Source organism: Ochotona curzoniae, unplaced genomic scaffold (assembly GCF_017591425.1).
Source record: "Ochotona curzoniae isolate NIBS_2020 unplaced genomic scaffold, NIBS_Ocur_1.0 contig_64, whole genome shotgun sequence".
NCBI lineage: Eukaryota > Metazoa > Chordata > Mammalia > Lagomorpha > Ochotonidae > Ochotona > Ochotona curzoniae.
This window is the reverse complement of record NW_024466502.1, coordinates 30,447,811-30,475,807: the sequence shown is the minus strand read 5'-3', so window position 1 is coordinate 30,475,807 and position 27,997 is coordinate 30,447,811. Positions and strand designations below refer to the sequence as shown.

Below are 27,997 nucleotides of genomic sequence, written 5' to 3'. Positions count from 1 at the left end.
AATTATCATAATATCTTGCACACAGGGTACCTGCAAAATGGCTGGATCAGTGAGTAAATGCTCTGAAGATCAGATGAATAAAAAGGAGATGAAGAGGCATCTGTGAGAAGAGATCATGCAGTTTGGAGCAGAAAGATTCTGTACAAATCACCACTACATGGTTTTTACAACCTCAGTGATCCCCTCTCATTTTGTTTGGGTGGGATGTGACAACTTGGTTCCACCTGATAGAATGCAGCAAGGTATGGGATGTGATAGGAGATTCTATACTGTTGCAAACTGACCAGGAGGTTGAAGAAATGAGGGAAGGGGCCAGCTGACAGTTTCAGGACTAGCAACTGATGGCGATTTTCCACTGCCAGCCAGCTCTCACAAATGCAAGAAAATGAAACTTGCTAACTATTTGAAGAATCTTGGAAGTGAATTCTTGCCAGTCCTGCCTCCAGATGAGCATATATCCTGGTTGGCACCTTGACTGCCTGGGAGGGGCTGAGCAGAAAGCTCAGCTAAACTTGACTTTGACAAGAACCATGAGATAATGAACATAAGTCAGCTTATGCTACAAAGTTTGTAAGAATGTATTACACACAAATAGAAAACTCACGGTATACAGCAACGTAAAAGTATTTTTAATTTAGTCTATCAGTAGTTTAACTCTAGGGTGCATTATGATCTCTTTAGATATAAAAAAAAGCAGCTAAAAGTAATACATTTTGAACATAGATTTAAAAAGTATTGTCAATGTGTAAACAACTGACATTTTTAAATATAAAATTTGGTCAAAATTATTTCTCATTTTCATTAGCTGGCCCCCTGAATTTAAATTACAATAGGATTGAGTAATTTTAAACACTAATTTCTGATGCATCTCCTTCTCATCCTTCTCTCTCTTCCTGCACTCCTTTCAAATAAATAATCTTAAATAAACAACAACCAAACAACCACACACACAAAAAAACACATTAAAATCCATGAAGGTGGTTCTCTCACAAGAGATTTAACTTATTATCGTGCTGGTAAGCCTACTCGATATTCTTTTTTAACTCTATTTAATTATTTATCAAGATAAATCATTCCTAAATCTACAGTGGCAATGTTTAGTAGTTCAGCAAATGTGAGTCAATAATCAAACTTCTTTGGAATTCAATCCAAAGAAATTGTTTGCAGCCCCAAATTATGTAGGCTCAGAGAAACCGGTCTTCTAAGTTTCCTCAGAATATTTCATGGAATTATATCATATCTGTAGAAATATGCAAATGCCTTCTTGTTTGTTTAGCCACAGAAAGCTCACATAGAGCTTCAACCCACAAGGGGATTACAATAGCTCCAAAAATATGAAATCAAAGACATTTGACCCGAAGGTTCTCATTAGATGCTTTGTTAAAACACGGGACATCATAGTACTTATTTTTCACACTACAAATGTGTCAAATATTCCTTTAAAGATAATATTAATGCCATATAGTTTAAAATGCTATACCAGCAATGATTCTGACTCATACCCTGTATTAAAACACATGTTTGTGATTACTTTGAACAACAGAAGCATAAGATGTGTGTCACACACTCCTGTGTTCATATTCACCTCTTCTAAGGAGCTTCAGAATAATAACATACAGTGTTTGAGCTTCACTTTACACATAATGCCAATTTACAGTATTGAGGAAGGACTATAATCAGATGTATGGTCAACAAATAGACCTTGAAAAATATTTACAATAATGATCATAGACATCAAAATATTCTTTGTGGGATGCAATTCATATTAGAGTTTAAGTAAAGTCAGAGCACATGGCAGGCAGAAATTTTACAAAGTAAATACAGTCTGTAATTTTGCACATGATTGAACAGCATGAAATCCTCTAAAACAATGTTTAAAGGAACACCAGATACAAAAATAACTCTACCATGACTCTCAGTGGGACAAAATTAAGACTTAATTCCAAATTAGTAGTAATAACCAGCTCTTGACCTGATCACATAATTATTTTGTGTTTTTAAATTAGAGAAATTTTATTCCGCACTCGCCATATTTTATTTTTCAAACAAATCTTCAATTGAATAATCCCTTACTATTTTCTTATAATTAATGATGTATGATCATTTTAATTAGCTAACTCCCTGAGGAAATATGATTTACTGTGATCTGGGTCTAGAATAAATCTTTTCTTATGACACAATTAGTTCAACAGCTACAACAGATGTATGCACTATTTAAGGGCAGTTGGCTAAGCTTGCTTTTGATTTTTATATGACAAGAGACATGATTTATTTGGCTGTTAGATGGGTGCTGGTTTACCCCTCCTCCTCTAACCAGAATGGGGCTAAAGTTTGTAGTTAATAACTTTTATTACAAATTCCACAGGGAACTTGGAAAGACATTGTTTTATTGAATTTTAATGAGGGATTATCATATTCTAGTGTTTAAAAGCCTATGTGATTACTTATAATCTCTACCTACTTCAGTTTTTCCATTTATATTTTCCATTTATATATATATATATTTACTTCTGAAAAGTATGCTATAATCTTTGTATCAAAACAACAGAAGAAAGATACAAAATTTGGGTCATGAATTTTATGTGTTTCAGATACTAGTCATGAGTTTATTGCAAGTTTTCCATTATGGAAGTTATCTTTGGATTTTGGAATTTTTAAAGCATGCAAAAATTGAAAAACAATATTATATCCATCTATATAGCTACCGTGAAGTCTCAAAAGCGAATATTTCAATAAATAACTTATTCCTACCACCAATATTTTTAGAATTTGGGTGGGACAGTATTATTATAAATCTTAGACATCATAGAGGTTTTCTTGGAAATTCATCCTAAAATATCATTACCAGTAGAAACCATAATTCCAATATTGCTACCAACAACATAAAAAAATCTAAGAAGTTTTAAATTCAACTCACACTCAGATATCCATAACTGTCTGAATATTTATTTTACAATAGTTAGAAAAGAAAAAAGTAACATTCTTGGTCATTACTGTAACTTGTGGCACTCCAACACACTGCACGAATTCATAGTCAAATCAAGAATACATTTTGTGATGTATTCAAGGATAGTACTTCCGGTAAATCAGAAGATTAATACAATGAATTTCTTTACCATATATTCTTAAAAAGCACTTAGCTGAAGAGAAATTCCCTTTTTCTACTATTTTTATATTTGATCATATGAGCTACAATTACAAATAAACAGAAATATCATTTTATACAATAATTTTGGAAAATAAATCAAAGAAATACTAAAACTTACTATAATTTTTGGTAAGAGATCCCTTTCCTTATCCTACACTTTCAAAGAAATGCTAGAATTATATTTATTGTGTCGGACACAAAGATACTGAACGGAAAACATAAAAAAATCCAATTGAGATTTTATTGTTGTTATTATTATTTTGGATGCTACTGAGGCAAGAAAAATAAAGAAAGATTGTGTCTTTGAGGGAAGATATCATGAAAAATAGTAGGAATCCACAACCCCAGGTATAAGAAATATTTGCTCTTCCCAGACGGGAGAGCAGTGAGGGAGGGAAGGGCTGAACATGGAAGGGAGAGGTGCCGACGTGCTTGTGGGACAGAGTTCAGAGAAATCAGGTAAAGTCAGAGACCTTTCACAGCAGATTTCAAGGAAGCAGGGAGAGACAGCTGTGCATAAAATCTTTGTCCTCCCATTAGAGAAGGTATCAACACATTTCTGAAGAGGCTAGTAAGACAGCAGGAAAGGTAGTCTCATTTGAAACCCATGTGGACCATGTGAAAAAAAAAAAAAAAGAAAGAAAATAGGTACATAGTTACATAAAAGACCCAGAGGTCAAGTGTCCCTGTTCCCTTTGATATAACAAATTGATCTGATTTTTCTTGTTTTAATGAAGGAGAAAAGGCAATTTATACACATGTGAACCAGTGGGAAAACAGTCACAGCTAATGGGCTAGTAAAATGGGGTGATGGGAACAGCAACCACCTGCGACTGTCACCACAAACGGGCAATGGTTTGTGACTGGCTGTTCAACTTTCTATCCTGATCCATACTGATTTTTCAGAAAGTAGAAAGGATAAACCAAGTGCTCTGGCCTCTGCGCTCACTTAGGAGACCCAGAAGAGGCTCCTGGCTCCTGATTTCTGCTTGGCTCTCGACTCTGCCTGTTTACAGTCACGTGAGGAATGAACAAGTGGATGCAGGATATCGCTCTGTGTCTCTCTCATTGTCTCAGTAATTCCGATTTTCAATCAAATAAGTATTTTTTCATTAAAAAAACCCCTCATAGCCAGTACAGTAAAAACTATTCTAATTTACCTAAGTCTAATTTACAAACACCGATGCTTGCTTAATTTATAAGCTCTGTTTTTGATATTATATGTAATTTGCATTTACATCTTTTTCAAAAGTTAAGAGGTGTAATAAAATGTATAATGCCAACAACCTATACACATAAATTGGAAATGCAGAATATTATAGTTCAGCATGTATGTTTGGGAATAGCAGTGGCTGGGTGTGCGTGTCGGGTGAAGAGCTTAGGAACATGACTACTTCAAGGTCTAAAGTTTCCAAATATTTCACCACATGTATCACTTTCTACTACTTATTTGAAAAGCTGGAAAACCAAAAACAATTCTACATAAATGAGTAGTTCTTATTGATTTTGTTTAGCATGAGTTAGTATATGAAAAAGTAGGAATGCTTTTGTATTTGTCATTATTATTTAATAACTGTGAAGTTTCCATTTCACTTGCTGTGAAATCATGAGTCCCTATCAGACCAAACACTGAAAACCCCAACGAAAGCAAATACTTGAGACACACATCGTTTGATAAATTCTATTGGTAATTATTTCATCAATTTCACTGGCTTTCTTTTAACAAACCTCAAGGCAAAATAATTACAAATGAGTCTGAAATATCTGAAGTTCATATATTACAACACGTCCCCCAAATTAATTATTGTTTAATTTGAATCTTAATATTCTAAGACCATTGTACTTAAATTTGTTTTAGTCCTGCAAAAAGAAGTACAAAGGAGTAAGCATGTTCAGATTCTCTTAAGTATTGAACAACAAACAACAGCAACAATTACTGCTAACCTCCAGAGTCTCTTGGGACACTCCTTCCCTTTTTTTGTTTGCTTTTTTCCCCCAGTGATAGCAAAGAACCAGATGGATAACAAAGACCACTGACCCATCCATTGAAAACATTTCATTGTCCATTTTTCTCTTGTGCAAAATCACTGTGCTGTGTTGAGTGTTAGAGTGTAGAATGTTGTGCCATGTTCTTCTATCTTGCTCTCTTTTGAAAAATCCATGAAACTGGTTTGGTAAAATTTCTGGGGCCTTCTTGAAGAAAATGAAAAAGATTCTATACTCATTTGCTTGCTTACTTATTTGTGTTTTTACCATCTCTTTCTTCTCCCTTGTAGTAGCTTGCCCAGCTCTACTGCCCTACTCTTTGTAGTTAACTGAGCAAGGACATATGTGTATTGGATAAGTTCTAGTAAATGGTGGGTTAAGTCCATTTCACTTTTTATGCAGCATGTTAAGCTTGGTAGAATGCTCACCTTTAGCCCTCTTCTCTTTATCCTTTCATGTTATTAGAAAAATCCAACATAGGCGTTCTTAAGTGTAGTTTCATGAAAAGGCAGAGCTTATTAGTGAAAATCAGCTCATGTCTAAAAAATACTCTCCAGTTGGTATATATGAATCCAGCAACGAACCATCATCAACACGCTAATTTAGCTAATGGTAGCTCATTCTAATTTATTTTTCTGCTTCCTTAAAAATTGTTTCATTTAGAGATTTCAAAAGATAGGAGTCGTTGGCTAGATTCTCTCTCTGGAATTGTGAGGTCAAATATGTATTTAGAATTGCCCAGTAAGACCAAGGTATAGCAAATCGAATACTAGCAACCAGAACCACTGTGAGGTTTACTGAGATTCTGCTGAAAGATTGCTTTGGAAAGAAAAATTCCTCAACAGAAAGGCACCTAGAGAAAGTACAACTTTGTTGTTAGGCAGAAACTGGAGATGAAACCAAACCTAAATAAAAACCAAACAAATAAAAAACCAAAAAGCAAAACAAAAACAAAAACAAAACTCTTCCCTTCCCGGATAACAAGACACTAAAAAAAATCCACAATGACGGACACCGCAGCAGGGTCCCACAGTGAGGCAAGGTAAGACAGACTTTTCGTTGTGTTTAACACTACTTGATATCCCTACTGAAATCATAGAAATGACAGAGGTACTTTGTTTAATGTTTGAAGCCATAGGAACTACTTAGCTAAAAAAAAAAAATCAGTGACATGTCACCATACCTGCATTTCCTACTTTAGGCAGCAAATTTGGAGTTTGTCCAGGATAAGTCAAAAGTTAAATAGCTTCAATTTGTTTAGTTTGGGTATCTTTTTTTTCCAATATTACTTTTTAGAACAATTCCAATTCAGAGCATAATTAAAGCATACACACTCACCTGATGACCCCTGCACTATGCATTCTGCTCTATGTCCTTTGCCCCAAAACACACACCATCTCCTCTACCATCAGCATCCCACAACGGAAAAACAAAATTAAAATAAATAAAGTGTAAATTATGGTCATTACCCTAAACTAAAAGTAATAAATATGAATTAATAAACAACAGTAGCATTTTTAGTATGAACTAAGTGGCGATTCTTTTTTTTTCTTCTCATAAAAATACAATCACTTTTAGCATTTACTAAGAGTGTTTTTCAAAGATTGAGGAAGGAGTTTTGTACAAAGCTTATTTTGGGTGCAGTTAGGCTTATATGCAATGTGACTCTGCTGAGAATAAAGGTTTTGACTGAAAACGTTCCACTGAAAATCCCAGGCAAAAGAACAAATAATCCCAAATCCAAACAGAAAGATCATGAACCAAAAGCTCCAATCTCTTCCTCCTACTTTTTACAACACGACTTAATAATCTCTTTTTGTTTTGTTTTGTAGTTTTTGTAGAAAAACGGCAACTTATGAAAATCCATTTACTTATTACACAGATTTACACACATGTCATTATTGTTCATTGACCATGTAGCACTTAATTATATTTGTCAGTTCTAAAACGTGTGCATTGACATTGAAATATCACGCTTTGCAATGCTGTAGCGATTTTTTTCTTTTTAAATAATCCATAAAACAAAAAGCGCCATACGATTTAAAAAATATATACATTAGCTATATTTTACTAGATACACATCAAAGAGAATAACAACAACAAACCAATAAAGACAAACAACAAGAAGAACTCAAATATTTTACTGTACCCTGGGATTTGCGTTTATCATCAAGTGCACAAGGAAACAACAGCAATTCCAGTAAGTTTGAAAATGGACTTACCAGAGTTGGGGTCAGAGTTGCCATCTGCTTCGGTCCTCTTGTCCGGAGAGGCCTGGTCGTAGAATTCGTCCTGTGGCTGAACCAGAGGAAGAGGGTGTGAGATCAGGGTTCCACTACCCACTGGCTCATGGTCGCCTAGACCACTGTCACTGCAGCTTTCTTGGGAGCCATCGGGGAGGTGAAAGGTAACACGGCGCTGCGACTACAAAGAAGACCACAGGACACGTGATTAACACTCCTCCTGGAGGAACAGGTGAGGCGGAGCACAACATCAACACTCTTAACAAATGACAATGAGGCAACAGCACAGTACTTCAAACCAGGCCCCAACTAAGACTATTTATTATGCCCATTTACTATGTAATAATCTACTAACAAAGTGCCCAAAAGTAATTGTAATATCGTATAATTCAAGAAAATAACATGCATTCAAAGCCTTTCAGAAAGTGCAACACGGAAGGCAAAATAGCATTTAAACTTGCCAAAAAATGAGAAAACTTCTAAAAAACAAGAAATTTGCAAATAAGTATCTTTCATATATCTGAATATATATATGTGTATGTATAACATCCCATTTCTTATGAGTAACAGCCACTGCGTTTACTTTGTGTTTTTACTATTATTGATACAAAGAAATACATTATCAACATTGTTGTCTACTAGTTTAAAAGTCATCTTTATGTTTTGATGTTTAGAACAGTACTGAAAAATGAACTAAATTATTATATTAAGCATTTATTCACAGATAAGATTGATATTTGCAAATAAATAGTCAGAAAAAAACAGTAAACATGTTTTTATTTATAGAAAATCGATAATATTTTTCAAGATTTAGAATATAAAGTCTCGCAGCCAAACAATATTTGGAAAATATTTTGCCATCAGTATTTTTTACTCCTAGAAGTGAGTGCATCCATAGTATATTCATGTTTTTCACTTAATTTTAATGTTTAGGAAAATAAAAATGAATTCAGGACAGAATTTTGCTGAGTTCTTTGATAAATGTTCTTTCAATTCCTGTAATACAGGAAGTGAGAGAATATTTGCAGCTTTCTGGGTGGAAATTTAGGACTTTGGGATCAATATGAAAATAGTAAGTTCATGCCAAATGATTAATATATTTGAAACTGCTCCAATATCCAAAAGACCTTTCAATATCATATTACATGATTATTTTTGCCCAAAAGGAAAAACTACAAATATTTAAATCCAAGGTGCAAGTACTTAACATAAAATCTAATCACCTTCTAATATGTGAGCTTTTTTTTTAGGAGACAGCATAAATTGCATACATTTCAAAGTAGAGAGAATGAGGTAGAAGCAAAAGACTCAAGATAGCTATCCTGCAGCACAGCGAATGCCTTTTTACAGACTGACAATAGAACAGAACCTATTTTCTCTGAGTCACTGGTTCAAATCTAGCTCAGAGTCATAATGGTGACGAGCTGATGCCACTTTATTGCTGTTCAATGACCTGTGTGAAATGAGTTGATAGTTCGGTACATTTTTAATGAACTGATGCCAACATCACATAAACTATAATCGTAAATGGTACTAATTGTGCCGATGGTAGCACATTTCACCTTCATGCGCTACCATCTCATAATCTTTGTTCCCTTTCAAAGGTTTTAAAATGTGCCTAGGTGAGTGTTGTAGGAAAGACAGGCCAAAGTTAAATATTACTGTCTGAGGTGTATTTATCTTCTTTTACTTAGAAAGTAGTGCTTTCTCTGTAACACAGATTAACCCTGCATGGAAAAGCTAGTAGCATAATACCTTTCAGTTTGGACTCAATACACGCTTAACCTCTCAGAAATCTTTTATGATAGAAGTTGTAAGGACAATGGATAGTCTGTCCATTACATATGCTTATTTATTATGGATTTGAAAGTGACTCTATTAAAATATCCATATATTTTAAGTATCGCTAGGGCTATCTCTGGAGTTAATTTCTCTTAACCATAAGATAAGTAAAAAAGAACACATAAGAAATAGGCAATAGAATAGATGACAGCAGTCTTCATACAGTATTCTGGCAGTCTCATAAGCCATTAAGGGTTTTTGTTTCACAAACAGAAGGTAACAACAACAACAAAACAAATGCATTTGCAATACTTTTGTAACATCATCAAGGTTGTCTTAGCTATCATACTTTTTCTTCTAAGAAATGTCAGATAAGAAATACCAGTTGTACAATGTCATGATACACATTAATAGGATGGTGGAGCTGTGAGTATTGCTGAAGGATTATATTATTGTAATAACATGGTGGGAAACAATGGGGGAGGGGGAATGGAGAAGAAGGGAGGGGAAAATCACCATTGCTATGAAATTATATCATGAAATAAAAAAATTAAAAAAAAAGAAATATCAGTTATGCCAAATCTGGCAGTTCTCACAAAAATACTACCATGGGCAGATCCCCATTTATGCAAAGGGAGTATATCAGGACATGGCTGAAGTTCAATAAGGGCAGGCGCATTAACAAAAGGAATTAAAAAGCCCACAGATTCAAAAGGCCAAGGGGAGAGGCAAGGGACAAACAGGAAACAACATACAAGAAGATACTGACACTTCCCTCAAAAGCAAACCAAAGACCATATCAATCTTAGAGTTTCAAGATGAAGATATTGAGGTGATCCCAGACAGGGAATTTAAAAAAAATCTTAAAACTCTTCAGAGATCATGAGAAGCAGTAACAAGAACTCAATTAATTTAAAGAATATATCATCACAGAAATAGAATCTACAAAACAGGACCAAAGTGAAATACTTGAACCAAAGAACACAATAGAAATACTTAAAAGCAGAATGGTTGCAGAGGAAATAATACCAGTATTGGAAAACAACCAATTTGCAAACACACAATTGATTAAATATATGGAATTGAACCCAAATAAAAGTAAGAAATCTATCCAAGAAATAAATAACACCATCAAAAAATTGGATATCAGAACTTTAGGAATTCCTGAAGGCATGGAAAGAGAGACAGGATTGCAGGGAGTATTCAATGAAATTGTAAAAGAGGACTCCCCAACCATTGAGAATAAAAAGAGGGAGCCAAATACACGAAGGTCAGCAAACCCAAGTAGGAAAAAAAAAAACCCTTCCAAATCCACAGTTAGTGTTGCTTCATCTCAGCCTAAAATATATGATTTTATTTTTCCTTATTTGCATTATTTTCTTTTTTATCTCTTACAAAATATCAAAGGAAATCATCCCAGAGCCTTAGCATATATGGAGGCAGAAACAACTCTTGACCTCTTTAGAGCATGTATCTAATGCAATGCTAAACAAAATCCATGAAAGTGGCCTGCGTCAGTCCTCCAGAACCAACGCATGGTGCACACTTTCCTTCCACTGATTCACAGTAGAGGAAACCTCAGACTGACTTTGAGCAGGCTGTGGGGAGGAAGGACGCAAATCCACAAACAGGTGTCTTGTAATGGCCACATTTTCTGTTGCTCTGAAAAATTGCCTAGTCAACTTCAGAGAAAGTAATGTTAACACAAAATGTTTGGGGAAATTATTAGTGACTATAAGTAAAAGTGTACCCATTATAAAGAATAAGGAATAGTTCTGATAAACCAATTTATAAAGGGCTTTTCTAGTGAAGATAAATTAAATACGGTGAGCACCTACTTCTTTTAGAATGAATGACTTCATTATTCATGACTAGGAAGCTTACTAATGTCATATGCTGTGAATGGGAAATAATTGTGTTAAAATGGTTCTACCAACGTAGAATTTCTGTCTCATTTTTTAAAAGATTTATTTTATTTTTATTGGAAAGGCGGTCATACAGAGAGGAGGAGAGACAGTGAGGAAGATCTTCCGTCCGATGATTCACTCCCCAAGTGACCAAAACGGCTGGAGCTCAGTCAATCCGAAGTCAGGAGCCAGGAGCTATTCCAGGTCTCCCACACAGGTGCAGGGCCCCAAGGCTTTGGGTCATTCTCCACTGCTTTCCCAGGCCACAGGCAGGGAGCTGAATGGGAAGCTTGGCCACTAGGCTTAGAACCACCAACACCCATATGAGATCCCGGGCATGCAAGGTGAGGTCTTTAACCACTAATGCTATTGTGCCGGGCCCTTCTGTCTCATTTTTTTTAAAGGTGGAAATCATTCAAGCATTTAATATTTGCTTTAATCTTTTATGTGGTTTTCTCAAATGAAGAAATAAGGTAGTGACTTGTCTGCAAGGGTTGCAACAGGAAACCAAACGAAAACTCACATCTCATTTCTGATACAAAGCCACTGGCATTGCTTATCCATCCTTTCTTATAACAAATAATTACAGAGGACCATCTGCATGGTAGCCATCATTCTAGCTACAAAAAAAAAAAAGTGATGGTGAAAAGATAGACAACTAACAAATTCCTAAATGAGATCAGATTCTAAAAATTTAGAGTTCATTAAATTGTTCATGATCAGATTTGAGGATGCGCAGCCAGCAGCTGTGTCACCTTTTTAGAAAGTGATTCGCTTTTAATTCTTGCAAGCTATGCAGACTTAGGCAAGGTCACTGCTTGAATCTGGGACCTTCACTGTATTAATCAGAAATAACCTAGGGAGGAAAAAAAAAAACAAAGGAGGAGGAGTGTATTCTGAATTTATGTCAAAACATTCTAGGGGGATGCTGGCAGCCATCAATTGAAATTCACTACCAATTTGTAAAGTAAAAATAAATAAATAAGAGGGATAAGAGAATGGTGAAACAGGTTATCATTGACTCCACAGAAACTGTTATCTGTTGCATGTCCTTGAGCACTTTTTCACCTAAAACAAAAAAGTGAACAAGCTCAAAAAAAAGTTAGATGATATCTAAAATGGCAAGTTTTTGAGAGCTTATAAACTTGATATTTTATGAGGTGATAATAAGTATTTGGTGAATAAAACTGAATTAACCAGAATTGATTTAGAAATTTAAAGGGAACAGAGTAGGGGAGAAACACCATTGTACTTCCTTTTAAGTTCTTTCTTTTGGCAAATTTTGTTTCTTCTTGTTAACTGTAACATTTTAGAAGATTTTGAACTCTTTTAGAACTAGCAGAATGAAGAAACTAATCATTCCATTGCCTGTGAGGGGTTTCCTTTTCTCCTTCGGTATTTGCATGTCACAATACTTGGAGTGACAACGAAAGAGTGTCTGTTTTTCTGCAACATGTATAATAACTTAACTCTTCACAAATGATTAATGTAAAGATGACCATAATTTTAAAATAATTTTATTTTAAAATATTTTTTAAAATTAAAAAAAATAATATCATTTACTTAGCTGTGAGTAATGGACACCCATGTGTGACTCCAGTTAGGTTGCGGAGGATTGAGGTGTGGAGGACTGTGGGGGGAATAAATGGTTCAATGATTTTACTCCTGTGGCTACAGTGTGGGAAATGGTGTGGGTCACTCCTTGTGGTCGAAATACATCAGTAGCAGGGAATAGGCAATAGTTTTGAAATGATATCTTAAAGACCCCAACTTGGGGAAGAATGTTCCAAGGGTGTAATTGAATGGTTCTGGTAGTTCTGAGATGTCATTGGATTCATTGCACCAAGTTAAAACAATCTTTCCAAGGTCTATTTGCTGACTAAGTCCACTGTAGTGCATCCTTAGGCCCAGACACTTTTTGCAAAGCCAGGAGTGCGGTCCAGTCCATTCTGCTTTCCCTCCTCCAACGAGGCCCTCGACATCCTCTGATGGCATAGAAGAGCTGGCTGTCGTGGCCCCTACCACCCATGTGTGTCTGGGCAAGCATCAGCAATTGAGGACTCCCAGGCCTGGCACTTGCGCACTAAGCTTGAACCACACATGTTGTATGCTTTTTCCCTGTCATTGGAGTTTGCAAACAGTGGTCTACTGGGGGAATCTCCCAAGAAACCTAGCCTAATGTGACATCATACAAGAATCTTATGTGCGTCAGCCAGTATAGGGTCAGTTTCACGTGCACCCTACAATGCAAATAGCAGTGGATGCACCTGCCTGATCACTTCTGACTCCTCCCTATTTTTACATGAACTTTGGGGTCCTGTGGCCTACTCCAGCCAAGATTGCCATAGGCGTGGTCTTCATGGACACGACTAAGCCCAAATAACCTCCAGCAGGCCCATCCCCAGCTACTCTGCTCCCCTGTGCAAGCTACAGTCTAGCAGAGGATTTCCTTAAGTTCTCTTACAATGCCTTTTCCCAGATCCAGTTAGCAAGTGTGCTGGTTGGTGCCGTGGGTCTACCTGGCATGGTTTGCCATCACTCCTGGACTTTGCAGGTACCTGCAGGTGCTGCAGTCTGAGCTATCCCAACCACTTCTGAGCCCCAGCTCTCACCATGATTTCTGTTGTGCAGCCTGGTTCAGCCTGTCCCCACCCCAAGCTCCCCGTGCACAGTGAATGAGTGCGACAGTTCCACAAAGACCCACAAGTCCCCTACAGAACCTGTCCCCCTAGATTTTGGTGGTTTCTGCAGCCGAGGCCAGCTTGATGCGGCCACCCCTTATACTGACACAGACAGTTGCCAAGCCTAGATGGGTATGTCCTCCTGCTTCATCATTTTGTCCACCAGCAGGAGATAATATTTTGTCCAAAGTCTCCCAGGTGGGTGGATGCCTTGGAAACCATTCTGCCTCAGTGGCCAGGTCCAGGGAAGACCACAGAAGCCACTTCTCCCTTGTCAAACATGATCTCAGCTGCTTCCACTTCAATATATCCCAGGTCCACTTCCTTAGGGAATTTTCAGCTCTCTACCCCGCCTTTGGGCTGGGGTGGCATATCCTGGCCTGGTGTCCCACAATTTCCCCACCTCACTTTAAAAAGCAATAATAATAAATAATAAATTATAAGGGCATACTGATATAGTTAACATGAATTTGGCTTTAAACAAGTTAAGAATACCCACCAGCTATTGGCTACTTTTTTCCCCAACAGTGTAACACTTGCCTGGGAATGAGGCAACCCAGGCAGTTACCTATAGCTGGCAGATGATTTTTCTTTTGATTCCTAGTTTTATTTGTAATTCATGAAGAAGGATTAAGGTGCAGATCCTAACTGGCCATTTAAAATTAAGTAGCATTATACGGCGAAAGGAGATAAGTTCATCAAGAGTGGCCTTCCTTCTTTGTTAACAAATTTGTTACATGCTATGGCAATACTGCTATATTTGAAAATAGAGCTGTCACCTTTGGTTATAAATTACTGCACACCCACATGTTTTGCTTAGTAGAATTATTTTAATATATACAGAAGCAACATTGACTTAAACATAGCCTGTTTATTGTATAAAAATTGTAACGTGAAATAAAGTCCACGAATTGAGATTACATATGCATGCATGAATCTGAAAGGCAGAGTGACCATCCACTGGTTCACTATTCAAGGGACTATTTCAAGCAAAAGCTGGAATTGGAATCCCAACTTGGGCTCCTATGTTTGCCAGGGACCCATTTGATCTAGGTGCATTAACTGGGAGCTGGACCTCAAGTCGAGTAGTCCAACTCCACTGGCTTCCGCACGTGATGCTGATACTCCAACAGTGGAGCTAGCCATGGCACCACAAAGCATTCCCCAAGACATATTTTTGAGGCTTTTTAATGGCAACAAACACCTCTTAGAACCTCATATAAGGGAGAATATATGCTCATGATTAATACATTTGTTTCTTTTCAATTCAATATTGTCTGAAAGTTAGGCAGCATTTTTGTTCATATAAAGACAAATAATTTGTACTTTAAGGAATGAGAGAAACTTTAGTAATATTTTTCTGTTGGTTGAAGCCTTGTGCTTCAATGTAAATGCCTCAAACAAACATGAAACAAGAATCTATACTCCTCTCTCTCTCTCTCATTTTACTTTTTCCCTTTTGTGAGTAAAAGATTTTTGAATCACATTCCCTCTTTGGATTGGGAACATTATTATACCCTTAGGGCTCCTCTGGGATCAGGATGAGTAAAGAGGATTAAAAATTGTCCAGATTGTTGGTTATTTTGGTTTTTATATTCTTTAGATCCTGCTATCAGAAATGTCCTTAACCTATTTCTCACAGTGAAATGTTGCCCAGTAGGAAAGCAGGACTTTATCTGAGCATACAAAATGTAAAATGACTACATTAAATAAGAGCAGCTGTTCCTGAATGTGAAGAAAGAATTTTGCATCTGTAAGTTATTGTTCAGAAATATGAAAGAAACAATTCAGAGAGTCCTCCCCTTTAGATTTTCTAGTACAAACAAATCCATGTGATGCACTGTGTTAGCTTTATCACATTTATGAAGTCAGCATGCATGAGAATTGTAGAAATGTAATTAGACATTTCACTAAGTTATTATTCTTACAAAACAAATATAAAGAAGTATTTAAATAATGCGTGGTGTTAGAAAAAGGGACTTTTCATGGGATGAACAGAATATCACTATAAAATATGTGTTAGCTGTGACAATATTGACAACCAAAATGGCATGTGATTGAATACCTAGTGTTTAACTCAGCTCCATTTAGCAGAATTAACAAAGGAGACAGTAGAAATCTTTCTAGTGCACCCCAGGTTAATAATTACCATAAATGTAAGATATTACATAGACGGTAATACTTAAGTTAGTATTAACTTTTAGGAAGCAGTCCAACTTTTATTTTATAATTAACATCAGTCCATGACTCCAAAGAATTTAAACACACACACACACATACTCAAGTAAGCTTTACATGTTTCTTCCGCTTTGCTAAACAAATAAGGACAATGATTAACCAGGGAGTCAATTCACAGCAGCAAAATCAATTCCTATACCCATCAACAGATAAACGGATAGGGATAATGTGGTATGTATACACTATGGAACAGTACCCAGCCACAACAAGGAGAACAAAATCCTGTCTTTGAAACAAAATGGATGCAACTGGAAGCCATTAACCTTAGCGAAATTAGTAACAAAAAGACACATATCATATGATTTCTCTGATCTGTAATAACTACTATACAGAGTTATTACCTGAGCAAAACTGATGTTTTGAGTTTGGATTATTATTTACAAAGTGTGTACGTACAGTTGAGGAAGAGTGGATTTTCTTTGTACTTGCTGTTTGTTGAATTCTCTACCTGATGACAGACTTCTCATGGCTATATTTAATGTCACATATCTCTTATTTATGAATGACATTTCATTGATTATACTCTATCACACAGAGTTCAATTGTCATGTGGAAAAAATTAAATAAAAACTTGCGTAGTACATCTGTGTTCAAAGAATCGAGTTTATATACTCTAAGTGCCACTTTAATTGAAAAGGTTGTAGAATTCATGGTTTTAAAGGTTTTTGAGAGCCTACATGATGTAATTTTGCTGTTTCAAGTTGCTAATTCTGGCTTTTATGACAGGTTTTAAAAATAGTTACAATACATGTTCAGTAATGAACTGATAATGAGAGATTAAAAAGTAATATAATATACTATATTCAGCACATTTTCTGACCATTGCAGACTAGGAGATCCAAATATTTTTAGAAATGACAATACTAAATATAGCAATGGGTGAGGATAAATTTGAAAGACAGCACTCATCAAAACGAATAATTTCTTTTCCTTAAATAAAGATCAGTCTTGACTTTATTCTTAGCTATGTGCAGAAATATTCTTTGGGTCATAAATTTAGTAAAAGTGAAATCAGTATGGTATGAGAAAACGAAATGAATAGCAATACACTACATAACAGGCTTTAAAATACTGAATTCTGAGAAAAATATCCTAAAACAGTTTTTTTTAATGCTTATGTTGGATGGCATTATTTGGTTATTAAAATATCTAAATTTTTGAGACTATTATTACGTACTAATCAGCATAGTGTTACACAATAATATACTCACAAGGTGAAAGAGAACTTGTGTTAAGCCCTTCTTGTTTTGAAAAATATGTCATTACACACATTCCTATACAAGAATAAGAGTCCTTATAACCTTAAGAAAACAGGGACACTGGCCCAGTCAGAATACACATGAGTACAATTTTATATTTGTTTTCTCATGGGTGGAGAAATCTTTGTTCTGAATTAAGTAGTTGGATTTGATTTCAACAAATATCAACTTAGAGTTGCAGAGCATCACTGCTGTGATTTTGAGCCTGATAGCCGAGACAAAAATAACACTCATCCAGCTCAGTGATAATCGTTACTTGCAGTATGGTTCTCCAGTCTTTTCTTTGAAAACATTCCTGAGCCACCAATTTCAGCTATTTGTTCACTCAGGTGATTTGTTTTCCCTGAATACAAATATAAAACTCAAACAGACATCAAGAACTTCAGGTTGTCAAAAGCCTCTGCAAATTCTGGTAGCGTCTATAAAATAATAAGTTGAACTCAAAGAAGTACAGTTACTTTAGAGGAGGTGACACTCTCAAATAGTATGTTAAGTGTAGACTCAGCAACCTGAAGGTAAAGATCCCAAAATCCTAACTATTTTTGTTTAAGATAAGAAAATAAACATCAGTAAGTCCACTTGACTCTAGCTTGGTGGCATTGGTGTATAGAGAAATATGTTCTAATGTTTGGCTAGGGCAGAAATAGAGAGGTGATTTTTAAAACGAAAGAAGTACAAAGTTTCTCACAATGAGGAAGCTTACTTATGGTAAAACATATTCTATGTAATAAAAGCATATGAACAATAATGCAGTCCATAATTTATAAAACATGTTTATATATTTTATTTTCTAAAATGTATAGTTAGCGTTTTAGATATCAAAAACGCAATATCCCATGTTTACTTACTTTTAAAATGATAGAAACATACCTAAGGTGTAATCCTTCATTCAGTGAAATTATTGTGGTCAAAAATTGTGTCAGCATGTGTACTTAAACACAGGGAAAGCGTAGCTAAATACTTAGAGGAAAGTTTTTTTTTTTTTATATTGGTTCTAAGAAGACTGAATACAAAAATCTAATATCAGTATAAACTACAGACTTTAATTAGTAAAAATGCATTGGTAGTAGTGTATCAGAGGTAAGGTGATAGCAGATGAATGAAAGCGGTTATCCTTAACGGACATTATTCTAAAGCAGGTGCATGAAAATACTCTTGACTAAATGAACAATATGCACACCTTTTGGTAAAGCAGTTCTGCACTAAAAGTAAAGTCAACTGAAAGAGAGATTAACTGGGGAGGAATAGGCAGGCTTAATAATGAAAGAGGACCTGCAAGAGCCTAAAATAACATGTAATTAACTTCCGATACTAACAAATGACATTTCCTCAAACATGACTTTATGACTCAACATAGTGCCAAATGACTTAAATTGAAATGATGCCTTATCAAGTGTAAGATTCATAGCTTGCTCTAGGAATTTAAGATATTTTCATTGTTATGTTGAGTGTGTGTGTGTGTGTGTGTGTGTGTGTGACATAACTAGGTGTCATCATTCTTACGCGTGGTTCTGGTAGGGTCATTCCAAACCACAAGTGAAGATTTTATACTTAAATAGCTCTGTATATATTTCATGTGTGAGTGGATAAATATGTGTCTTATTGTCTAAAACATTCTATGTTGTCTTGCAACACTTTTGAAACTGTATGAACTTAAGTTTCTCCACAGAGAAGGTATTTTCATTCTAATTTATAAAGATTTAAACCAATCTTGATATTTAAAAAGCCATTTTCAGACAGTTCCCTTATGATGAACTGAAATGAAATTCACAACACATCAGCAAATAATTTTCATCTTGTCTAAGTTCCAGTCTAGCAAATACAAGAAAATAGATAGCAGCACCTTGGAGTTAAGGAATGATCATTTTTTAGACCAGATCATACAACTTGATGTCTGAAAACATATTTTATCGAAGGTCTCAAAGACTGATAAAGCTCACCAACAATGCAGTTCAGACATGTGGGTTTATCACTCTCCTTTTTAGATAGGAACAATCTAGACTTTCTTCAGACTTCCAGTTTGGATGAAAACTGATCACACAGCCAGCTAACCAATGTTAAAGACCAGGAACTTTATGGAACAGGGCATTTCAATGCAAGCAAATACGCTTACAACCACCTTCCACAAGCATGGCCTTTCCTAATGTTTATAGTACAAGCTTCTTAGAAACAAACACAAATCACAGTGTTTCCGGTAAAAGAAGGAATTGAAAAGGAACAAGCTGAGATTTAAATTCATTTAGTAATGTAGGTTAAAAACGGCTTTTAGCATATTCTATGTGCAAATTGCATTACCATCTACAAAACTAAATGCTAGCTACTTAGATACTAGAAAAACCGGGGGGGGGGGGATAAAAGAGAAGCTATCTAAATTATGCATTTTAACTATATGGCTATTTTTGTAAGTATAACAACAGAAATTGATAAAGTATGAAGAATGTATGCAATGATGGGAGGTTTAAAGGTATGCAGTGATGTGTTGTCTGAGGATGGAGATATTTCTGCAGAATGAGTCTTTTACATGGCTTTGTTGTAAAGGAAACATCCGATCGGACTCATGCAAAACTAGAAGGGATAGCTACTGTATTGCAATGCTACTTGGCTATAAATCTGTTCAATTAGTATGTGACTGTACCGACTATTTTGGACAACTGCAACACAAGGATACATTTCTGAACATCTAGTTGTAGAAAAAAATACTTACAAAGTACGTCCAAACTAGTTAACGTGTAAATATTAAACTTAGCAAGCAAATATGGGGCACCTCCCATGAGTAAAAGTCGGATGTCAGTGAGTGAAAGGTGGAGACTGCTAGGCACTACCATGTTCTTTATAAACATTTTACACTGAGGCTACACTATATTTCTAACAAAACAAAACAAAACAAAAATCCCTTCCTATGTAATGGGTTTAGAGTAAGTTTTCTTTGCTTAATATCCTCTAAAAATCATTGAACTTTCAGACTTTTCTGTAAATACTACATACCTTAAAATGTAAACATTGTAATTGGACACCCTCCAAAGTTCTTTCTTCTATTTTCATTCTCTGTCTATACATTTGTTTTCTACTTTAAAAATTTTGTCCACTAAAAAGCCTTTGGTGGAATTTTATAACCTCCTTTGACTATAATGTCTTCTTCCCAACAGCCTTAGGCTTCCTTTTTCAGAAATATGTGCATGTTCAATTTTATTAAATCATCATAAATTTGCTTGTAAACAACAGTGCACCTTCAACTTTCCTCTTTATAAATGAAAGCATTTTTAAAATGTAGATTAATGGTTCCAAGCTTTTTAATGAATATTTTGGATCTGCAAAAGCTTTTGTTAAACCTTTACTGTGGAATTTCATGTAGGTTTTCTTTATTGTCTCTTGTGTCCCCTCCCCTTTTCTTTTGCCTCTTTTTCTCTGCGCATTCTCTAGATGATAAGCATTTTTCAACTCCCATTATAATCTTATGGGACTATCATTTTATACTCAGGTAATCTCGACTGAGATATTATAAAAAAATGACAGTATATCTTAATTTGTAAATGTGGAGAACATATGCTTAGGGAGAAGAGCTTAGGGAGTCAGTGAGCCCCTAGAGTTCAATATCTAGTTATTCATCACGCATTGTTGGTAACATACATTCTGTATAAGACTGTGTTAGATACTGAGGGGACTGGGATGATTAAGAATGGTACAACCTCTCTACTCATCAGCCTGACAATCTAGCAAGTGTAAATCACTGGAATAAGCAATTACAAATGTGACTGAAATTGTTAAGGGAGAATCCAGGATGTGAGGGAAGTAAACAGTTGAAGGATATAACCTACTCAGAGAAATCTTCCAATAGAGATTGGCCCATCACGCAGGTTGTATACCCTGGGAGGCTACACATCATAAACCTGCTGCTTTCTGATTCTATAAAAATATGAAATTCTTAGTTTCTAAATTCAATCTCTTGTCCACGCTGGTTTCATTCATTTTTCTATGAAACTCAAACACTGTGTCACCCAAATAAGTCTAAACTTAAAGATTCTAGCTACCAACGTAGCACACTGCCCACATTGCCAAAGGTCTCTATTTTTGCCACATCCACCTCAACACATAAACATGGATGTAGGGAAGGTTAGTGTCTCAGGGTTTAATTACTATGTCCCAATAAATCTGGGTGCTTAATATTGACAAGTCAACACACTCTCCAGTGTTTCTTTTTAGAATTTATCAAGATAGATGCTATTTGTAGCGTATATTTCCAGAATTAATGCAAAAATCATAGATAAAAGAAATTCTGACCAACCATGGAAGAAAAATTCCTCACTTAGAGAAAATATCTAATTTGACTTGATATATCCAGCTTTTTTTTTTAATGCTGAGCATATCATGGCTCTTAAAAAGATATATTGAAAACCTAAACCAAGCAACATAGTGGGAATGCTTCCTTTTCTTTAATGCATCGGAATGAAAGAACTAACTTGATTTACTTCTCTTCTAAATATACTATTCAAAAACTTTTCTGTTCATAAATAGTGCTGAAAAATTATCTGAGTTAACAGATGGTGAAAAAAGGTAAGCGGATATACTTGTCATTCATTTTTAATAATTAAAGGTAACATGTAGAAATAAAACAAAAAGGAGTTCTATGGAAGCACTGATTGTCTCGAAGGATTTCTCCAAGAGTTATTCTGAAGGTCTTCAACTAGTCGCATTCCTTCCTACAATATCTTCTTTGGGAACTACAAGGGTTTCACTACAGATAACATTCATTGTAAAGCAGAATTCAGAATCAGATTATGAATTTCAACAATGAAAACTATCATTTAAGTCCAATGAGGACCAGTAGCAGAATAATGAATTTCAGTTTGTGGATCACAGGTAAAAAATAAGGCAAAAAAAAATAGCCATATAGAATAGGAATTAGAAAGGGTGCAAGTGACATGGATATTTCTTTATTCGTACATGGGGAAAAACACCTCAAAGGTCTTGGAATTATTTAAAATTTCTATGCTTAAATTTTTCATGCAATTAAATAGTGAATAAGATAATTTTGATTAGAATGCTTCCTAATCTTCCTCCTGTACTTTCTTTTGTTGAATGTCAATCCTTTAAAAATATTTACTTTATATGTGATTTAAAAGTTGCAATGCATGAATAAGCTCAAGGCGAAGATGTTCAGAAATAATTAAATTTCTTATTTTTAAAGGTATATTTTACACAAACCTTCTTTAGGTGCATAAATGCAATTAGAGTTTGAAGGCACACATTGAGATAAGGAATGATTATTTTTGCTGGAATAAAAAAAATCCTGAAGTATATTTACTTCCAATTGTGTTTAATTTCATATTACAATGATTAATTAGAGTGAATGTCTTTATTTTCTGCCGTTTTAACTATAAGAAATGATCTCTTCTGTTTTTATCCTATTATAAGGATCGTTACAAAAATGGGAAACAATTAACACTGGGTTTAATGCCTGAGTGCTATAGAGCTGAAGTAATTGCACTCAAGGTCTGCTAACTTTTTAATCAGGCATTTTCTTGCAAGCTGCTCGCAATTGATTCTGAGAGAACTAACACTGTCTAAGGAAGCAAGCAGGTGTGCGAGGAAAGCAGGCATGTTGGCAAAACAAATGAATGATTTTAAAGGAAATAGGGGTGGGAATCAAAGCAAAATGCTTGTCAGCAGTCCTTTTACTTGGCTGGGTCTGTTATTGAACAAAGTCAGTTGTGCACACCAGCACAGTGGTGGAAGCCCCACTGACCTACTGCTTTCAAAGCTTAAAATCGGAGCTTAGCAGCAAGGAGCCTGTCCATCCTGGTGTTACTGAATTGAGTTAATTAACACAGAAGGCTTACAATTTCCATATTCAGTAGAGTTAAGACATTATCCAAGAGTTCTGGAACTGCAGTTTAATTAGAAAAGTTCCCTCTTTGTTACATTCAGGTTATTCTTTGAAAAGTAAATTCGGTTAGGTACTTTGTTCTCTCCAAAAAGGAAAATAAGTTTTTTTTTTCCTTCCAGAAGCTATTGATATATATACTCTTTTTCTATCTTTAATAAATGTCCTTCTTCTGATGGAAAAGTGATTCCTTCCAGTTATGTTACACATATTTAAAGAGACACACCTTTCCAAAGAGCATGAGGCAGGAGAGCTTAAAATCCCCTGTTCTGGAGCACCTTGACAAGGTCACTTCCAAAGGTGAATGCTACTGTAGAGCTGTTCCACACTCGGCAGCATTCGGACAAGCAGCAGAGGAATCTTTACACAATCACAAGTGCAGGAATATACATTAGTTTACAAATTGAACTTCTAAAAGTAGCCATGGTGCTTCCACTGTGGATATCCTTTTTTCTTTTTTTTTTTTTAACTTAAAAAGATGAATCCAAATGACAAATCTGGCTATTTACCTGGTACATTCCAACACAGTTGCTGTTGCTTCCTTAAATCAACAGAAATAAGAGCACTTGAACATCTGTAGTCTAAAGCAGAACTGGCTCTCCTTAGAGGAGCAAGTCGGAGCAAGTCAGACCAAGAGGACAAGACAGAGCAAACAACATAAATGAGCTTTCTCAAGGAAAGCCTTATGTGCATTTTAATTACCCCTGTTGGCCTGAGCCACAAGGCAATCTATATTAGAATTCATTAGGATGTCTCAGAGCCCAGACTATGTTATATAGAAATCAATGACTCTCAAGTGTTATAGCCGATTACAAGAGCTTCTACTCTGGTTCCAAAAGCGCCATGGATGCCTCAGCTTCTTTTCCAGAGAACTGTCCCTTAGCTTCTCCTAATGTAAACAGTTCTTGCTGAGTCACCAGAGCATCTGTTGTTTCTAAGGTGAAGGACTATTAGAAACGCAAGGAAAGCACCTGGCATCTGGCCACCTGAACATAAAGTTGCTTAATCACATGGGACTATCACATTGCTATAATCTCAAGAATTTCAGGAAGGATGCCAAGTAAAGAACAAAGAGACTGGCAGACAAACATCCCCCCTGGTGGCCTAAATTATGTCATAAGCACCTTTGCCAAATCTATGTTATTTCTGGTTCCAAATACAAATTTAAACATATTTTATACTCTATATAGCATTTTGCTTCAATTTGACACCCAGTACTAAAGTAGTCTGTAGAATCCAATAGATCTGATTGAAGTGTGTGTGAATCACATTCCAATAACTCATGGAAATTGATGTCATTGTAGTTTGTCATACCAACGTATCAAGGAAAGACATTCCAAACTTCTTGTTGTTAAGTGCAAGATATTACTGCAAAACAGCATCACAGGTTTATCATGTTTACTTTAAGCCCAATGTTTAATAATTCAAAGCCGCTACAGCAAAGTCATATATTAGAAAAATCTTCCTCTTGTTGTGTTATTATATTTTTGTCTTGCATGGTTTGAATGTCCTAATCTTGTTTAAAGTTGTATTTATTTGCAGAAAAGCACATTCTGTAAATTCAATTTAAAATTTTCACATTCAATATAAATTCTTCTATTTAGAAATAATACTAGGCTCATTTATAAAACAATTAATACAATAACATCCTTAGTTGAGATATTCAATTGGTGGCTACTTCTTTCATAATTTCTCAGGTGGATATAAAAACTCATTGATGTTAGTTTATGACGTTCTTCTAGCTTTAATGGTTATTTATCCATTTTTCCATATCATTGCCTAAACCATAGAATAAGCAATTCTTAGGTTAATGGATGGTCATGATCATTTATTGGTTTCTTTATTTTTCTGCCTTTGTCCTTCCTCAATCCTTACATGAATATATGAATACATATTAAGCTTTTTAATGTTATTTTTATATCATTAAAATGGGCTACATTCACATTTTAAACACCAAAAACATTCTAATGACCTCAATATCCATTTTTTTATTTATGAGATTTTCTTAGAAAATGTACATACATACACTCGGGATGTGTCCTATTAATAATATGCCAATAGTATACAGTGCTGCAATTGAATTATTAGAATTTCTTTCTTAATAGTATTATAAATACCTAATGGTATATTGTATTTTGTATTTTCTATTTTATTGCTTCTCCAATCTGTTGAAACACTGTGTTGCTATCGGAAAGGAAGATTGGAATTAACAGTGACGATAGTTATCGAATCACTGCATTTGGAGATTTATATTTAAAATTATATTCATCAAATTCTCATGTAAGTATCTGCATCCTCTTTTTTGCCAAGACAGAAATAGGGTAAAAGTAGTACAGTACGTGCAGTTACCAATTTACCAGAGGTCATGTTGCATATCATGGCCAAGTCAAATCCCTAAGCTGTTATTTGCATTGATTCTCTCCAATTCCAGATGTAATAATAGCAAAGACAACAACTGCCACCACCACAGCAACAGTGAGAAATATTCTAATCATCAGCATTAGTTAGGAAAGTGGTTAAAATGTGATAGATAGATGTGGAGCTGGCATTGTGGTGTAGAATGCTAACCCTCTGGCTGTAATGCCAGCACCCCATAAGAGCCTAGGTTGAAGTCCCAGTTGCTGCACTTCAGCTCATTGTTGATGCCCTGGGGAGTAATAGCAATAATGGTCCAGATGTTAGGGACCCTGCCACTCACGTATGGTGACTGACCAAGACACAGTTCCAAGCTTTCTTGGCCATTTTGGGGAATGAATCATTTCCCTCTCCCTCTCTGTCTTTCTCCATTCCTCTCCCTTCGTACCACCCTCTGTGGAATGCATTTGAGTAAATGTATCTACCAAACAGTAAAATGTTTATCAGAAATGATCAATGGAATGATAAATGAAGTACTACTACCTTAGTTTGTTGATAGTGTATAGACAGTGTCCTGTTTGCTTTACTGTAAAATACATCCCCAGCATTGAAAGAGTACTTAATAAGTATTGACCGAAGACAGAATGTACGTCTCCAAGGTGTACTTTTTGCATGTGACCGTCATTCAAAGAGAGGTGAAACAACATCTGACTCATCAGACTCAAACAACTGCATTAAGTCTGTCTGCATTAGTCATCTTTGCAGAGGATTGCTGTTTCAAGTATGAGTGACTCACGGAAAAATACCTACAGTAAATACATTTTTGGATATCTACTTCCAGAAATGATATAAAGTGGTTTATTCCCCTATTTAGGGTTCTGCATATCCCCATGGTTGGCAGACGCAGCAGAAGAAAGTTGTTTGCCTATTGTTTGGCAGACTTTCATTTGCTGTTGTCTTCCACTACAAGTTTCCTGTAAGATGCTTTGCAACAGCCAGGGTTGGACCGAGCCATGACAGAAGTATAGCTCTCCCTCCAGGTCACCACCATAGGCAGCAGGGACCCAGGTACTCAGAGCATTTTTTGCTATCCAAAGCACATTAAGTAGGGAGGTGGATCTGAAGTGGAGCAATTGGGACTTGCACTGACACTCCTTACGGGATGTCTGCTGCCTGAGGTGGCAGCTTAACCCTCTGTGCCACACAAGAGACCCTGAAAGGCTGTGAAAATTCCACTTTATTATCATTTCTGCACACCATATGCCCTACCCTAATCCCATTTTTCTCTTTATTTTCTATTCATCACTGAATTTCTACCTCCACTGAATCATAATAAAACATACTGTAACCTTTGTCAAAACGTTAAGTCAGCTGGTTTATATTGAGTGCAGAATAGACACATGGCAAAACAGTAGACTGCATCAAGTAACTGCATAGGAGACGGCGACTTTTTTTAAGGTATCATTGCTTTGCCTGATAATGAAACAAGTTCATAATTGTGGGGGGTTTCAGATTACATCACCTAACGCCTGATGAATGGTTAAATGTTTCCTATAGTTTGGAACCTGGTGAATACTTAAATCAGTCTTCCTCTCTCTCTCTCCAGGTCTTTTTGCGAGTAGAAGATTTTATGACAACATCATCTTCTCAGGGGAATTACAGCTTATTAAACCTTGGCACATGGAAAAAATAGTGAAGGAGGAGAAATCTCCCATCCTGCTAGGACAAACGTGAGACCATTTATTTCTTCCAAATGCCTCCGCATCAACTCTCATTGACCTTCACACTCAGGAGCTGCCCTTGTGGAGCAGACAGATGAAATCTATATGTTTTTCATTCTTTTCTAACTTGAGATTATTTCCCTCATTGTTCTTTTAATTAGCCATTCCATTTTCTGAGTCATAAAGTTAAATTTAGAGAAGAAAATCTGAAAATAGGCAAGAAAAGGTGTCATTGGGTTTTAGTCAGTATTTATACAGTTTAAATCACATCAGATGCCGATTTTGGACTTAGCCAATTGATTATAATGTCTGATCCACTCCCTGACTTGAAACACCAAATAAAATCTCTCCGAATCCAAAGTCAAAACAAAATTGTTTTCAGGTGATTTTTAAAAAAAGATTTACTCATTTATTTATTTGGGTAGGGCAGAGAGATGGAGGGAGGTAGGAAGGTGATAGAAAAGCTTCAATTATCTGATTAATTTCTCCAAAGGTGATACGGCCATGGCTGTCCCATCCTGGAGCAAATAATACGGAACTTGACTTGGGTCTCATTTGAGTTCTGGGTCCAGGCACTTGAAACATCTTCTTCAGCTTTCCAAGTGCCTTATCAGGGAACTGGATCTGAAACTGAACAAGTGGGATTCAAACGTGTGTCCATAAGGGATGCCAGCATCTCAAGCTGTGACTTAATTCTCTCTGCCACAGTGCTGGTCCAATGTGGGGTAATTCTTACTACCCAATACACATTGGAAAGTTAATCCCCTACCACAAGAGTATTGGGAGATGGAGCCTA

General features: G+C 35.8%; 1 protein-coding gene across 5 annotated transcripts in view; it reads right to left on the bottom strand.

Annotated features, from left to right (window-relative positions):
* PCDH9 (protocadherin 9) overlaps positions 1–27,997 on the bottom strand; it is a 797,306-nt gene that overhangs the window by 273,556 nt on the left and 495,753 nt on the right. For 3 of the 5 annotated variants that reach the window (XM_040991311.1, XM_040991312.1, XM_040991313.1), the window contains one exon: positions 7,357–7,432. In XM_040991311.1, coding sequence (XP_040847245.1) covers positions 7,357–7,432 — 76 coding nt within the window. Of the gene's footprint in view, positions 1–7,356; positions 7,559–27,997 lie in introns of all 5 variants that reach the window. The other 2 variants (XM_040991309.1, XM_040991310.1) reach the window with 1 other exon arrangement.